The following is a 15,722-nucleotide window of genomic DNA, read 5'->3' as shown; positions in this document are numbered from 1 at the left end:
AAATGTAAAGTAAATAAAAACCTATGACTGAAAAAATAGAAAAAAATACTAAAAAATTTTAAGAGATGACAGAGAATGTCTTTTAATGGTTCTCCTCTTTTAAATTTTCTGCATAGTCTTAACTAAATCTTTATTACTTGTATAAGTAGAAATGTTTAAAACATTAAATTGAGGTACGAAATAAACTGAGTTTAAATAGCTCCTATCTGAGCGAGGCTATATCAAATCTTCTTTTTGGACAATGTATAGCTGAGAGGCAAACACCTCCATCCCTTAAGAAACATTATTAATATGCTATTAATATCAAATCCCTTTGAGTGTTTCTCAGTAATATGGTACTCTAGTGACCCTAAAAGGCTAGGGTTTTCAATTGCTTTCAACTTGGCGAATTCTGGCCCAATATTTAACATCATTGTATTATATAAAACAAAATCCTCAGTGTTAGAAAATAAAACCATTAGCTTATACAGTCTTTTGTTGATGAATGATTGTCATAAATGGAATATTCAAATTCAATATCTCTAGACATTATGAGATACGATAGTGAATGATTATGGATCCACAAATCTATATAGTTAAAATTGAACTAGTAACAGTAACAAAAGTTAATTTTTTTTTTTTGATTCATACTTACCTACTATACTCTTTTCTGGAGCCGGTGGCACAATATAACCGACATGTAAATACTTGCTTGCTAACTTGCTATGCAAACCGAGAAAGTCACTAAATCTTCTTTTAACTGAAAATTCACTCTTACTGAACATGGAAAGAGAAGTCTACAAGTGAAGAAGAGGTATTTCAAATTTTGAATACTAAGCAATTATTCAGAAGTTAATGTCATACATAATTGTGGACATACATATATATATATACACACACAGGTCTATTTTGCAAAAGAATGCAGAATAGCTAACTAACGTGGTATACAGATCTCTACAAATGAAAGAAAACCTAAATCATAGGTGTTTTTTAAAGAAACTTAAGAGGACAAAAAAATGTTTGCTTTGGGCCGGCCAAATGGCTCAGTTGGTTAAGAGCTCGCTCAAGAGTTTGAGCTCTGAGCAACAGCGGTTCGAGGCCAGCCCGAGCTGAGCAGCCGCTAAGCTGCCAATAGGTAGCAGGATGGCTCAGCTTAAAAAAAAAAAAAAAAAAAATGTTTGCTTTACCCTATCCTTGATTCATCCCATTGACTCTATATTTATGTTAATGATTCTTAAATCTTTACCTGTGGCCCAGATTTCCTCTGAGCTTCAGTCCAACATATCAAAATGCCCAATGGACACCTCCAGTTAAATCCTACTGCCACCTCAAATTCACCATATTTTCCCCTGCTGCAGTGTAAGTTCCATGAAAGAAGGGCACTGCTTGTGTTGTTTCCTACTATGCGTTAGTGCTTGAAAAACAACCTGACCCCACAGTGTTTAATAACTATCTGTTCAATGAATTAACAAATCTCACCCCTGTCCATACTGTGTTTCTCCACTTGTGTTGCCTTTTTTCCAGGATCATTTCAAGTACCACAAAATTCCTCTAGTCAGTAACTTAGGCATTCCCTCCTTTCTTTACTCTTATATCCAAGCTCTATCGATTCTACCTCCTACATAACTCAAAGAGCCATTCATTCCACTCATCCCCAGAACCAATGCCTTAATATAAAGTATTACATCTCACAGCTGGGTTGCTGCAGACTCTCTCTCTCTCCCTTTTAAGATCTGAAGGCCTACAATCTTTTTAAGAATTGCAATAGCCTCTTAACTATTAGAAATCCTGACCTCTACTTTGACTCTCCCAATTTATATTGAGTCAAAAAGGTTTTTCTAAAACAAAAATCTAATTGTGCCACACTCCTGTTTGAACCTCTTCAATGACTCTCCATTATCCTTAGGATAAAGTTCCAACTCCTTAATGTGGCTGTCCATAATATAGGGAGGCGTAGTGCCAAAATATTCAATCAGGTGCCACTTCTTACAGATCCTGGAAGGCACACTGCTTTCTTGACTTCTGGCTTTTACCATAAGCAAATCCCTTTACCTAGAAAACCATTCTTCTTCTTTCCTCCTGCACCACCTCCCCAAATCACTCTGCCTACCTTTGTCTAGATTAGGTCCCTACCTGCAGCCTCTCAAAGAATACTCACTTTATCTACCAACCCACTCACAACTCACTGCAACAATGTATTTGCAACCTCTACTGGATGGTCATCTCAGTAAAGACAGGGATCACTTACACCTTAATCATCCTTGTAGCCTCATACCACACTTAGAGAGGGCTCAATATTTTTTTAAAGGAGCAAAAGGCTCACCTTTGTTGTTACTCTATATGCCATGTAAGCATTCATGCCATCACCTATAAGAAAAAAAATCAAACCATACTATTAAAAATCATAAGCTTAACTCCACTCACACACAAAAAGTTAATTATGTGAGGCTGATTAACTTGATTGTGGTAATCATAATGCGTGCATACACTAAATTACATTGTACATCTTAAATATATAAATTTTACTTGTCAATTATATCTCAATAAAGCTAGAAGAAAAATAAGAAACAAGAAGCCCCTACAAGCTTAAAAATAAAAGCACCATTGTTACATATTGTAACAATGCATTTAGTAAAGAAAAACAGCACGTTGACAACAAAGTTAATTATGAAAAAGAAGCACAAAATATAATAAATATAGACTCACCAACTTTCTCTGGATCTGATACACCAATTTCTATATCAAAAACATCTCCATTTGCTTCTTCTTCAATCTAGGAATACATGTTTTTTGGTGTTAAAGATACCAATTTAGATTACTGTCATAACACTAATAACTATATTTTTTACCATCTAGTTTTTCACTAGGGTCACTGTCAAATCAATCAACTAAAAAAGCCATTCTGCACTCCATTTCTGATAAACAAAAGCTTTCATATTTCTTGACTACGCAAAAATACACATACGTGCATGCACGCACATGCGCGCCCCCCCCCCCCCGCAAAAAAGATCAGTTTGGAAAAGTAACACAAAATCTTGTGTTCTTGCAACTCAGATGTAGAAAACATGTTTTAATCTTCTGTAGAAATACTGGTTTTTTTTTGGCTCTACATATCAAATCTTCAGATTCAAATTATTAAAATAATTAGCTCCTTATTCATTTGTAATAGCATTTTCAATACTGTATCTCTACTCTTTAATAACCAGAAAGTAGCCATTACTTATGCTAGTAGATTCATTCCTACATGTACTTGCACCAATTATTATACTAATAAGCAACTTTAGAACCATGATTTCTCTGATTACCTAGTAAGCACATGTTCTTCGTGAAGCCAATGAAAGCATTATAAAGCTTATTGAAAAAAGCAGTAAGTACAAAAAAATTATAATCCTATGAGACTATAAAGAAGCACTTTTTAATGCCATTTTTGAGAACCAATCCTAAGAGCAGCTGCAGGAAAGTTTTGTTATTCTCAAGAAGCACAGAAACTGTTAAATACTACTAATTTTTAAAAGCAGTATTAACAGTCTAATACTATCTAAAATAAAAGGTGAGTCTTCTTTTTAAACATAATCTTTATTTCAAGGTTGCCCTCTTGTATAGATTTTTTTTTAAGTAAGCCTCACTTGAAAGATAACATATATAAAGTATATACATCCCAAGTGTACAGCTCGATAACTTTCACCAAGTGAACATATCTTTGTAACCAGAACCTAGATCAAGAAACAAACACCCTCATTAAACCCCAGGAGGCCCTCTTATTGCTTTCCCTCCAGTCAGAGCCCATCCTCCACTCTGCCAACACAATCACTAACATTTATTGCATGCTTTCATCAAATAAAATTACTCAAAATATCACTTTGTTGTGTTTAAATATTCAAAGCACTTTAATACATTATCATATTTGACCAACACAAGAACCCTGAGAGGCACGTATCATAAGATCACAAATGACAAATTCCTTGATTTAAGGAAAGTGATTTGCCCTAGTCCTCGGTTTAAAAAGTGATGGAGATAAAATCAGAAGCCAAATCACCTGACTTCTTTAGGCCAATGTGCTTTTTCCAAAATGTCTAAAAGGCTTTGATTAGAAATGACTAACAGGAGAAGTGTTGTTGGGCAGCAACAAAAAACTTACTATTTACATATTAATTTAGAATACAAACATTTTTCCATACCTCCTCCCTAGATCTATCAAAGATCACAGGAGCAGACATACTCTTTGATTCAATTCTGGGAGCAATGAGTGTAGTAGGGGTCACAGGTGTGACTGCTGGAGAAGGTTCTGAGGAGAGGATAAGTTCCCTTTCTGGACTGTCCAGAGAAACTTCTTCTGTGGCTTCTAGGTACAAATTAAACAAGTCAGTTAAGGACACCGGGAACAAACCCCCAATAGTCTGCCTATACATGAACTATGAAAAATATTTTATACTACCCACAAATATCAAAATGTTACTTAAAAAGTTATAATTTTATAAATCCTTCCTTAGTTGTTTATCAAAACTTTAAAACCAACAGTGACTTTGTTGATTTTAGGACGAATTCCAGTAAGTCAGCTTAATTATCTATACTAGTGGTAGGGATAAAGCTAGTAGGAAAGCAGTGATGTGGATAATTCCACAATCATTTGTTTGGATTTGTAATATATCTTATACTTGTGGTAACTTACCTTCCAAAATCTTTTATTCAGACTAACATTATGATTATTGTATACATATGAACACAAATTTTGTGGCAGAAGGCTGCCCAGAAATATCCCAACTAGGATTAAAAATTTGTTATGGAAAATTCATGAAGTTAGTAATCTAAAGCAATTAACTGCCAAAGATTACTGCATATTAGTTGAATACACAGATACGACACAAAGCAAATTAAGTGTTTAGGTTTTAACTTTATATGCTCATTCACTTGAAAAACCTAAAATTAAATATATTTAAAACCAAATCAAATCAATAAATTGAGTGTCTACAAGCTATGTAACATTGTGCTAAATGCAATGTAGAAACACAAAGAAATGTAAAATATCATACCTGCCCTCAGGAAGTTTATAATCTAGTTGGGAAAACAAGACATAAGCATGTGGAATGTTAAATAATAATAAAAGACAAATAATAGCCAAGAGAATAAAAAGAATGTTAGAAGACATTTAATTGCTGTATGAACTACAGAACAAACACTACAATTTGAGTTGAAATGGGAGACAATATTTTAGGGTGGGGAGAATCAGGAATAGTTCACAAAACTGATCGGAGAAGATTTGGATGGGTACAGAAACAAGGAGAAAGAATTTCATGAAAGTGAAATATAGCATAAGCAAAAAGCAAAACCAGAAAAATGAAAATTACTGTAAGTGGCCATAATGAAAACTACAGCTCTGCTGGTTCATAGAACTGCTAGCTATCAGGATAAGGCAGGCAGGGCTGTAAGGCACATAGGATCGGACCACTGGTTTCTAGCCAGTGGTTCTTAGATTCCTAGAGGTTTGGGACGGTAATAATGGTAGTCAGTGAGCCGTTTTAATTTTAACACCTCAAAAAGCATAGCAGTAATAACATATTTACCTGAAATAAGGGAAATATGTTAACATTTAAATATAAACATCTTAACATTTATTTATCAATCTACTCTCACTGGTTATCTCTTGCTGATGAGATCCTCACTTGGCACAGCTCTTTATTTTTTATATTAAAAATAAAAATAACAACCAAAATCTTTTCAACTATGATAAGCAGAGGAAGGAAATAGACTAGAGACATTGAGTAGACTATAGATGACCCTAATATAGCAAACTAAAATCTTGCAAGCAAGTTCAGGCAGTTAAGATTGCTAGCATTTATTCTTTTTCTTTTCTTTAATTAAAATTTATTGGGGTGACAGTATTTATTTTTTTAAATAAATGAAACCAATGATCAACAAATAAAAGAAAGAAAGTATATCAAAGTTAGGAGGTGTGAGATCTTTAATCTACAAACAAGCAGAACAATAAGCAGCAAACAAAACAAAACAGAAAAAAAAATTCTCTGAAAGAGGTACTGGTATTGACATAGATGCATAGACAAATAACTGTGAAAGACATTGTATTTTATTGAGATATCAGTATAGATAAAGTCATTTTAACTTTTCAATCACATTTTACTTTACTTGATAAACCAGGCTTTGTGTTCTTTGTACGGAGTTTGTAGGAAGCTTCAAAGTAAGAAAAGCTAAATATGATCTAAGTAACTAATACGGAGGGGGAACATGAAAAGAAATGCACAGAAACTTCAGTTTGGCATACTAATACAGTCTGCCTTAAGTTCTTCTCATGACTTCTTTTAGCAAAAGTAAACTAACATACTACAAGTTCATGAGGTTTCATTTAAACCAGACCTAAAGGTTCCAGGAGATACCCCATAGGTACGAAGTATAATGACAAACTTTTCCTTTGAAGAGCTACTTTGAGGACAAGCACAAATTGATTATGAAAATGTCAGCTAAGGAATATTTCACTCATATGATAGATACCAGAGAATTTTTAAATAAAGGAATACTCCTAAACTTACAGTTGGTATTATTTGCTGAAAAACTAAGTGAAATAAGCTAAGTACATTGGCAGAAACAAGTTCTAAAAGTCTAGAACAATTTCAATATTGGCAATTTGCTCACGCTCACTTATTGCTCTAGGACAGTTACCTAAAATGTCTTCAGTTAAGTCTGGTGCAGGATGTAAGAAACGGTGGAGGGCTCTGTAATCAATATATTTGGTGAACGCTCCCGAAGCTAATAATAATAACATGTCACACTTGAACTTTTTCTGGTACCACTACTGACATACTACAGTAGTACTTGAAATGCTACCCAAAACACATTAGCATACATACCGATACAATCTAATCCCCTTATGGTTTTAAAATCAAAGCAGCTAGATCACTAGAGCAATATCTATATTCTCGAGCATTTGAGATTTTGCTTTCTGGCACATCATCATCTTGATTCAAACTCTTACAAAAATTAAAACAAAATCTATATTCTCTCCTTTGATATAGGAGAAATAAAGTACATGTTCTTATTACTGGACAATAGTTTTCACCAATCTGGTAACAATGCTACTCTATTATGATTTCCTAGAACCATACTCCTCCATAGGAGGAATAATACACCTGCTTAAAGGCATTATACCTAAGATGCAAGTGTAGCATTAATTCATTCATACAAAAATGATCACACCAGGCTTAGAAAATCTGTCATTATGAAATGCAGCTGAGTTTAAGATAAAGCATAAAAAATGTTTGTTTGTAAATAACGAAGGAAACATGACTACGTTTAGTGTTTAGTTCGTTTCTTTTCTTTTTTTTTAAAAATAAACACTGACATTGACCATATCTGAATCACAATATTTAGTACAGACTACTAGCCAGACTAAAACACAAAAAAGATTTTTCTCATCATCTAAGTGTGCAAATATCACTGTTTAGTCCTTACTTGGCAAATTGCACACTATAAAAAAATCCAAAATCCTCTTTCCTTACACACACACACACACAGAGAATTGTGTTGTTTCAGCATACTTCATTTACACAGAATTCTGAGACTTCAAGTAAGAGTCTTTAATAAAATAGATAATCCAAAACTTCTAATATTATTAGAATATACACAATCTTACATTAATATCTACTTAGCAGAGAAAGGAATCATCTTTTAGATTAAAACATAAATGTCACAAAAAAATTTTGAGAACTACCTGGAAAAAGTCCATGAAAGGAAACAAAAAAGAATATTACAACTTTAGTTGACTATGATTTTGATTCTAAGTTGTTAGGTAGTTATATAAAAAAGGGGGGAATATGATTGATATTTGGTATCATATTTCAAATTTTCTGACATGATAAAATGCATGAATTCATCTGAAATAAAAACTTTTCATGGAACTAATCAAGCAGGAAATAATATAGACCTTTGTGATAGAAGGCTGTATCTTAAACATAAATACACAAAATGTACAAAAAATTCAGAATGGTTTCAATATTCAAACACTATAAAAGATGAGGGCATATTAGTAAATTTCAACTCAATGAAAACCAGTTTGGGTAAATTAAACTGTTAAACACACAAAGAGTTATCATTTTGATTGTATCATTCATTCTAAGGAACATTTGGATTTTTAATAAACAAACATTAAACTGTACCTAAGTCTTAATCTTCAAGCAGAAAATTGTTTTAAAGAGAGTTCAATTTTTTTAAAGGTAGGATGGACTACACCAAACCCTACCCCCACATTAAAAATAAATTCCTCAAGCATCAATTTACTCACCTAAAAGTGAATCAAAATGAAACAGGTGGTAATACTGAAGCATTAAAATAAAAACAGATTTCAACTATATATAGATTATAAATTAAGTGATTTTTAAATTCAGGGTTTACTTTTGCTTTGTGTCAACTTGTAATTAATAAAGAGTACAATCACTGCTATTGGGTTGTCAGACAAGTCATGACGTATTTGTCTATGTTTTTCATTGCAAAAATGCGTCATGACTTTTCCGACAACCCAATATTTCTCAAAGTCTGAAGGCCAAAACCATTATTATTAGTCTTTTAAGTCTAAGTACTGATCAAAAAATTAAATTATGATTTATTTTCAAGTGTGTAAAACCAGAAAACAATCACATTTTTGCTTCTCTCAACAGTCCATGTTTTCCACAAAGTTATCTAATTGAAAATTTTTATCATTCTAAGTTGTTAACAAGAAGAGCTACCACTAACACTTTACACAAAATTTCAGTTTTGCTTTTCGGAATAATTTCTAACAGGATATATTGGCCATTATTTAAAAAAAAAAAAAGATAGTTACAATTACCTGCAAAAAGATCTTCTCTGTCATCATCTAACACAACTTCTGCAGGTTTTGGACCATTGGAGTTTGTACTAACATCTTCTGTTAGAAGACTAGTTGGTTCTGGAGATGATGGACTTGACTGTTAAAAAAAAATAGTAATAAATAATGAATTGGCACGGTTATCTGTTATAATTACGTCTCTATACATTACAGAAATAGTACATTCTCTTGATATGCAGAGAAGAAAGAACAAGAACAGTTATTTATAATTCCTCCTCTGAGGGTAAGAGTGAACCAAAAACATACTTTTACTCACCTCACTTCTTATCAAAAAGTCACTTAAGTGTGAAATAAGAAAATCTTTTCTAATCACCCTTTTTGAGATACTTATTTGTCATGTTGTGTTATGATTAGCAAAAACAAAACTTAATGTTTTAGTCATATATAAGATTATTATATAGTCAAAACCAAATCTTGAAACTATATTGCATGTGTAAGAAGTTCAAAGTACTGCTTTACTACAGGAAGAAGGTTTAATACTAGATGAATTAAGACAATGATTATTCTAAAATTTCTATAGCTACAAACTAAAAATATGCTCTCTCCTCATTTACACTTTAAATAAGCTACGGGACTATTTTTGTACTTCTTAAAGTAAAATGACCACCATGATGAAATCTAGTTGTAAAGCTTTCAGCTTTATTATAGTTTTCTTGTAATAGTTCAAAGCAATACTCTTAAAAAAACATAACATAAAAAGGAAATTGTATATGTCAAAAGTGCACAGCTAAATATTTTCACAAACCCAACATCTCTGTGTAACCAGCACCTAGATGAAGAAAGGGAACACTATGAATCCAGAAGCTCCTCCCATTCTTTACCCTTTGCCCACCTGGCTTCTCCTGGCATCGATTAGTTTTTCCTGTTCTTCTCTTCATAAACAAGACTCGTACAGAATATATTCTTGTGTGTTGTTTTTGTTCTTAATGTTATGTATACAAGATTCTTCTATATTGGGGTATGGAGTAATAAATTACTTATTCTCGTTGTGTAAACTATCCCATTGTGTGAATATACTATAATTGATCCATTCTTCTGTTGATGGGCATTTGGGTAGCTATCAGTTTTTTATCACTATCAATAATGCTGTGTGAATTGTCTAGAGCAGAGGTCGGCAAACTGAGGTTCACGAGCCACATGCGGCTCTTTGGGTACATTCTGTCTTAAAAGTTTGCCAACCCCTGGAAGAGCCAATCCTATCCCTTCATAACAATTTAAAAATTATTTGAGAGCCATAAATATATTTTTATATAATCACCATTATGTGACTAATATCCTTTAAAATTTTTACTTCAGAGCCACATGTACGTACCCAAAGAGCCGCATGTGGCTCATGAGTCGCAGTTTGCTGACCCCTGGCAGCTCTTCCGTCTCAAAAGTTTGCCAACCCCTGCTCTAGTGCACATATCTTTTAGCAAACGTGAACAAATTTCTGTTTGGTATGTACCTAAGAGTGGAATAGCTGGATCACTAAACAAACTTCTAAAGTGGATATGTAATTTATACTTCCCCCAGCAATGTATGAAAAATTCAGTTGCTCTTTGTCAACACTTTCATACATTCCATCCTTTTCATTTTAGCTATTACGGCGTGCATAATGTGTATCTTATTGTGATTTGAATTTGCATTTCCCTGATAATGATACTGAGCAATTTTTCATGTTTAATGGCTATTTGGCTATCCCCTTTTATGAAGTCTCTTCAAGTATGTTGCCTATTTTTCTATTGTTCTTATTGATTTGTAGGCGTTCTTTATATGCTCTGGATACAAGTTCTTTTTCATGACAGAAACATATTGCACATATTATTTTCCCAGTCTGTGTGGCTTTCTTAATGGTAGATTTATTTATTTTTTATTTTTTTAAAAGATTTTATTGGGGAATTGGGGGATGGGAACAGCGCTGGGGAAACGGGGGAAGGGGAACAGACAAGTTGATGTCTTTTTGTTCTTCAGTCTAATTGTGGAAGACGTCGCTTCACTGGCCCAAGTTGGCACCATCATTGTACTCTTCCCGGGCGAGGCAGATCAGTCGCCGGCTTCTGGATGGCCACTCACTGCGGCTGCTGGCTGCTCACGCTGGTTGCTGGCCACACACAGTAGCCCATGACAACCCACTGCAGCAGGGGCTACATCCTACTCCGCCAGCGACCCACGGCAGCCCAGCTCCAGGTTTAGCCGCCGTTCAGCATCTCTGCTGCAGAGGGCAATGTCACTGGCCCTCATATGTGGGATCCAACCGGAGTCCTCTGGCGTCCCAAGCCAGCTCCCAACCAATGCGCCACTCCGCTGGTCCTAACACTAAAAATTTTAAATAGCCTACAGCATATTTACATAAAAATGTAGCATAATGGCTCCCACTCATTCATGACAAAAACTCTCAGCAAACTAGGAAGAAAAGTGAACGTCCTCAACTATGTAAAAAAAAAAAAACCCCAAAAAACCAACAACCCTACAATTACCATTATACTTAATGAGAAACTTGAAGCTTTACCACTAAGAACAGCAACAAGGCAAGAATATCCCCTTTCACCAATGCTTTTTTTTTTTTAAAGGCTTTATTGCGGAATGGGGGAGGGGAACAGACAAGATGCTGTCCTTTTGTTCTTCAGTCTAGTTGTGGAGAACGTCGCTTCACTGGCCCATGTTGGCATTATCATTACGCTTTTCTCGGGTGAGGCAGATCAGTCGCCAGCCACTGGACGGTGGCTCACAGTGGCTCTTGGCAGCTCACGCCGGCTGCCGGCTGCTCACAGTAGCTTACAGCAGCCCACTGCAGCTCCACTGTAGCCTAAGCTGTCGCTGGCGACTCACAGCAGCTCAGCTCCAGGTCGAGCCGTTATTCACTATCTTAGCTGTAAAGGGCACAGCGTCACTGGCCCTCATGTCACCACTGCTTTTTAACATTGTACTGGAAGTCCTGCCTAATGCAGCAAGACAAGAAAAGGAAATAAAATGTATACAGATTGGGAAGGAAGAAATAAAACTCTTTGTTTACAGATGACATGATTGTCTAAGCAGAAAATCCAAAAGAATTGACCAAAAAAACTCAAAAAACAAAAAGGCCTCCAGAATAAGCAAAGTTGCCTGAAACAAGGTTAATATACAAAAGTTAATCACTTTCCTGTATACTATCAATGAACAAATATAATTTGAAATTAAAAACATAATACCATTTACATTACACCACCCAAAAATGAAATTCTTAGGTATAAATCTAATAAAATATGTATAAGATCCATATGAGGAAAACTACAAAACTCTGATGAATGAAATCGAAGAGTTAAAAAAATGGATATTCCATGTTCATGAACAGGAAGGTTCAATAAGGTCAAGATGCCAGTTGTTCTCAACTTATCTATAGATTCAATGCAATCCCAAACAATATCCCAGCAAGTTCTTTTGTGGATATTGACATAATTATACTAAAGTTTATATGGAGAAGCAAAACAGGGAATAGCCAACACAATATTGAAGGAGACGAACAAAGTTGGAAGACTTAAGCTACTGACTTCAAAACTTACTATAAAGCTATAGTAATCAGACTGGCTTCTTTCACTTAGTAATATGCATTTAAGTTTCCTCTATGAATTTTCAGATTGCCTTCTTTTACTAATACAGATATTAGTGAAAGAATAAATACATCCATTGGACAGAACAGAGATTCCCCAAATAGACCCACATAAATACAGCCAACTAATCTTTGACAATGGAGCAAAGACAATACAACGAAGAAATAAAGTCTCTTCAACAAATAGTGCTGGAACAACTACACACCCACATGCAAAAATACAGACACAAGACCTTATACCCTTTATATAAATGAGCTCAGAATGGATCACAGACTTAAATGTAAAGAACAAAAATATAAAATTCTTAAAAGATAACACAGGAGAAAACCTGATGACCTTGGGCTCCATGACAAGTTTTTAGGTATAACAAAGGTACAATCTAAGATAAAGAATTGATGAGAAAGACGTAATTAAAATAAAAAATTTCTGCTTTGCAGCAAACATCATACTCAATGGGGAAAGGCTAAAAGCTTTCCCCTTAAGATCAGGCACAAGACAAGGCTGCCCACTTTCACCACTTCCATTCAACATATTTCTGGAAGTTCTAGCAACAGCAATCAGACAAGAAAATGAAATAAAAGGCATCCAAATTGGAGGAAGGAGGTAAAGTTGTCATTATATGCAGATGACATGATACTATATATACAGAATCCCAAAGACTCCACCAAAAAACTGCTAGAACTGATAAATAAATTTAGTAAGGTAGCAGGATACAAAATTAATATTCAGAAATCAGTTGCATTTGTATACACCAATAATAAACTATCAGAAGAAGAAATTAGGAAATCACACCCTTTTACAATTACTTCAAAAACAATAAAATATCTAGGAATATTAACCAAAGAAGTAAAAGACCTGTACTCAGAAAATTATAAGACACTGAAGAGAGAAATCAAAGAAGATACAAATAAATGGAAATACATACCATGTTCATGGATAGGAAGAATTAATATAGCTAAAATGCCAATACTACTTAAGGCAATATACAGATTCAATGCAATTCCTATCAAACTACCAAGGACATGTTCCTCAGAAAAAAACATATTATCCTAAAATTTATATGGAACCATAAAAGACCCCGAATAGCCACAGCAATCTTGAGGAATAAGAACAAAGTCAGAGGTATCACACTACCCGACATCAAATCATACTACAAGGCTACAGTAATCAAACAGTATGGTACTAGCATAAAAACAGACACATACACCAATGGAACAGAATAGAAAACCCAGAAATAAACCCATCCATATATGGTCATTTAATCTATGACAATGGAAGCAAGAATTTACTTTGGAGTAAAGATAGTCTATTTAATAAATGGTGCTGGGAAAATTGGACTGCCACGTGAAAAAAAATGAAAATGGACCACCTACTTATACCATATACAAGAACAAATTCAAAATGAATTAAAGACTTAAATGTAAGACCTGAAACCATAAAACTCCTAGAAGAAAACATAAGGAGTAAATTTGCAGGCATTGCCCTCAGTAATATTTTTACTGATATATCCCCTCAGGCAAGGGAAATAAAAGAAAAAATAAACATATGGGATTACATCAAGCTTAAAAGTTTTTTCACAGCAAAGAAAATAATCAATAAAACAAACAGGCAGCCTACTGAATGGGAGAAGATATTTGCCAACAATATATCTGATAAAGGGTTAATATCCAAAATTTATAAAACACTTATGCAACTCAACACCAAAAAACCAAACAACCCAATTAAAAAATGGGCAGAGGATATGAAGAGGCATTTCCGTAAAAAGGACATATAAATGGCCAACAGGCATATGCAAAAATGTTCAACATCATTAGAGAAATGCAAATAAAAACCACAATGAGATACCACCTCACTCTGGTCTAATGGCTATCATCAATAAATCAACAAACAACAAGTGCTGACGAGGTTGTGGAGAAAAGGGAACCCTGGTGCAGTGTTGGTGGGTCTGCAGATTGGTGCAGCCAGCCACTATGGAAATCAGTATGGAGATAGCTCAAAAAACTGGAAATGGAACTACCATATGACCCAGCAATTCCACTCTTGGGTATGTATCTAGAGAAACCCAAGACGCTAATTAAAAAAAAAAAAATGCACCCCTATGTTTATGGCAGTGCTATTTATAATAGCCAAGGTTTGGAAACAACCGAAATGCTCATCGGTAGATGACTGGATTAAGAAACTGGGGTCCATTTATACAATGGAGTATTACTCCACTATAGAGAAGAATGAAATCATACCATTTACAACGATATGGATGGACCTAGAGACCATTATGTTAAGTGACATAAGTCAGTCGGAAAAAGACAAATACCGTAAGATCTCACTTATATGTGGAATCTAAAAAAACTGAATGAACGAGCAAAGTAAACAGAAATAGTCTCAGAGATATAGAGGAAAAACTGATGGATGGTAGTTGGGAGGGGGTTGGGGAGAAGGGAGAAGGGGAAGGGATTAGACAGCATAAATAGTGATATGAAAGACAGTTTGGGAAATATAATCAATGTTATAAATATTTTGTAGGGTGTCAGATGGTCACATGTTTTGTTAAGGAGACCACTTCATGGATGGGGTAGAGGCTTGATCACTGAACTGTACATCTGAAACTGATGTTGTATAATATTGTATGTCAACTATAATTGAATATATATATAGTCACGGGATGTGGAGTATAGTGTGGGAGTGGAGTCAATGGAATTGTAATAGATAGGTATGATATGGGGGGGAGTGGGACGGTGGATTGGGGGGGTTGTCACTTTGAGGGGTAAAAAGTATAACTACTGCACTGTGTTGTACACCTGAAACTAATTTAAAAAAAATAATAATAAAAAAAGATTAAAAAAAATTTTCTGCTCTGCTAAAGATACGGTCGAGAGAGCTGAAAAACAAATCACAGACTGGGAGAAAATACTTGCAAAAGACACATCTGACAAAAGACTGTTATTCAAAATATACAAACTCTTAAAACTCAATAAGAAAATGAACAACTCAATAAAAAAATGGGCCAAAGACCTTAACAGATATCTCACCAAAGATACACACCTGGCAAAAAAAGCATATAAAAGATGTCCCACATCATATGCCATCAGAAAAATAAACATTAAAACAACAGTGAGACAGCACTATGCTTTATTGTGGTACATTCTACACTCCTCTTAGATGGTCAAAGTCTGGAACACTGACAACACCAAATGCTGGTGAGGATGTGGAGTAACAGGAACTCTCACTGCTGGTGGTAATATAAAATAGTACAGCCACTTTGGAAGACAGTTTGGCAGTTTCTTACCAAACTAAACACACTTTTA

At 34.5% G+C, this 15,722-nt stretch overlaps 1 protein-coding gene across 2 annotated transcripts in view; it reads right to left on the bottom strand.

Moving 5' to 3' along the window:
- SNX2 (sorting nexin 2) overlaps positions 1 to 15,722 on the bottom strand; it is a 65,326-nt gene that overhangs the window by 27,195 nt on the left and 22,409 nt on the right. For both annotated transcript variants that reach the window (XM_019635398.1, XM_019635399.1), the window contains exons 2-6: positions 8,813 to 8,930; positions 4,158 to 4,321; positions 2,686 to 2,752; positions 2,303 to 2,346; positions 635 to 776 (exon numbers count right to left, since the gene is read on the bottom strand). In XM_019635398.1, coding sequence (XP_019490943.1) covers positions 635 to 776; positions 2,303 to 2,346; positions 2,686 to 2,752; positions 4,158 to 4,321; positions 8,813 to 8,930 — 535 coding nt within the window. The remainder of the gene's footprint in view (positions 1 to 634; positions 777 to 2,302; positions 2,347 to 2,685; positions 2,753 to 4,157; positions 4,322 to 8,812; positions 8,931 to 15,722) is intronic.

Source organism: Hipposideros armiger, unplaced genomic scaffold (assembly GCF_001890085.2).
Source record: "Hipposideros armiger isolate ML-2016 unplaced genomic scaffold, ASM189008v1 scaffold_21, whole genome shotgun sequence".
Classification (NCBI taxonomy): domain Eukaryota; kingdom Metazoa; phylum Chordata; class Mammalia; order Chiroptera; family Hipposideridae; genus Hipposideros; species Hipposideros armiger.
Note: the sequence above shows the minus strand (reverse complement) of the source record. Positions and strands in the feature narration are given on the sequence as shown.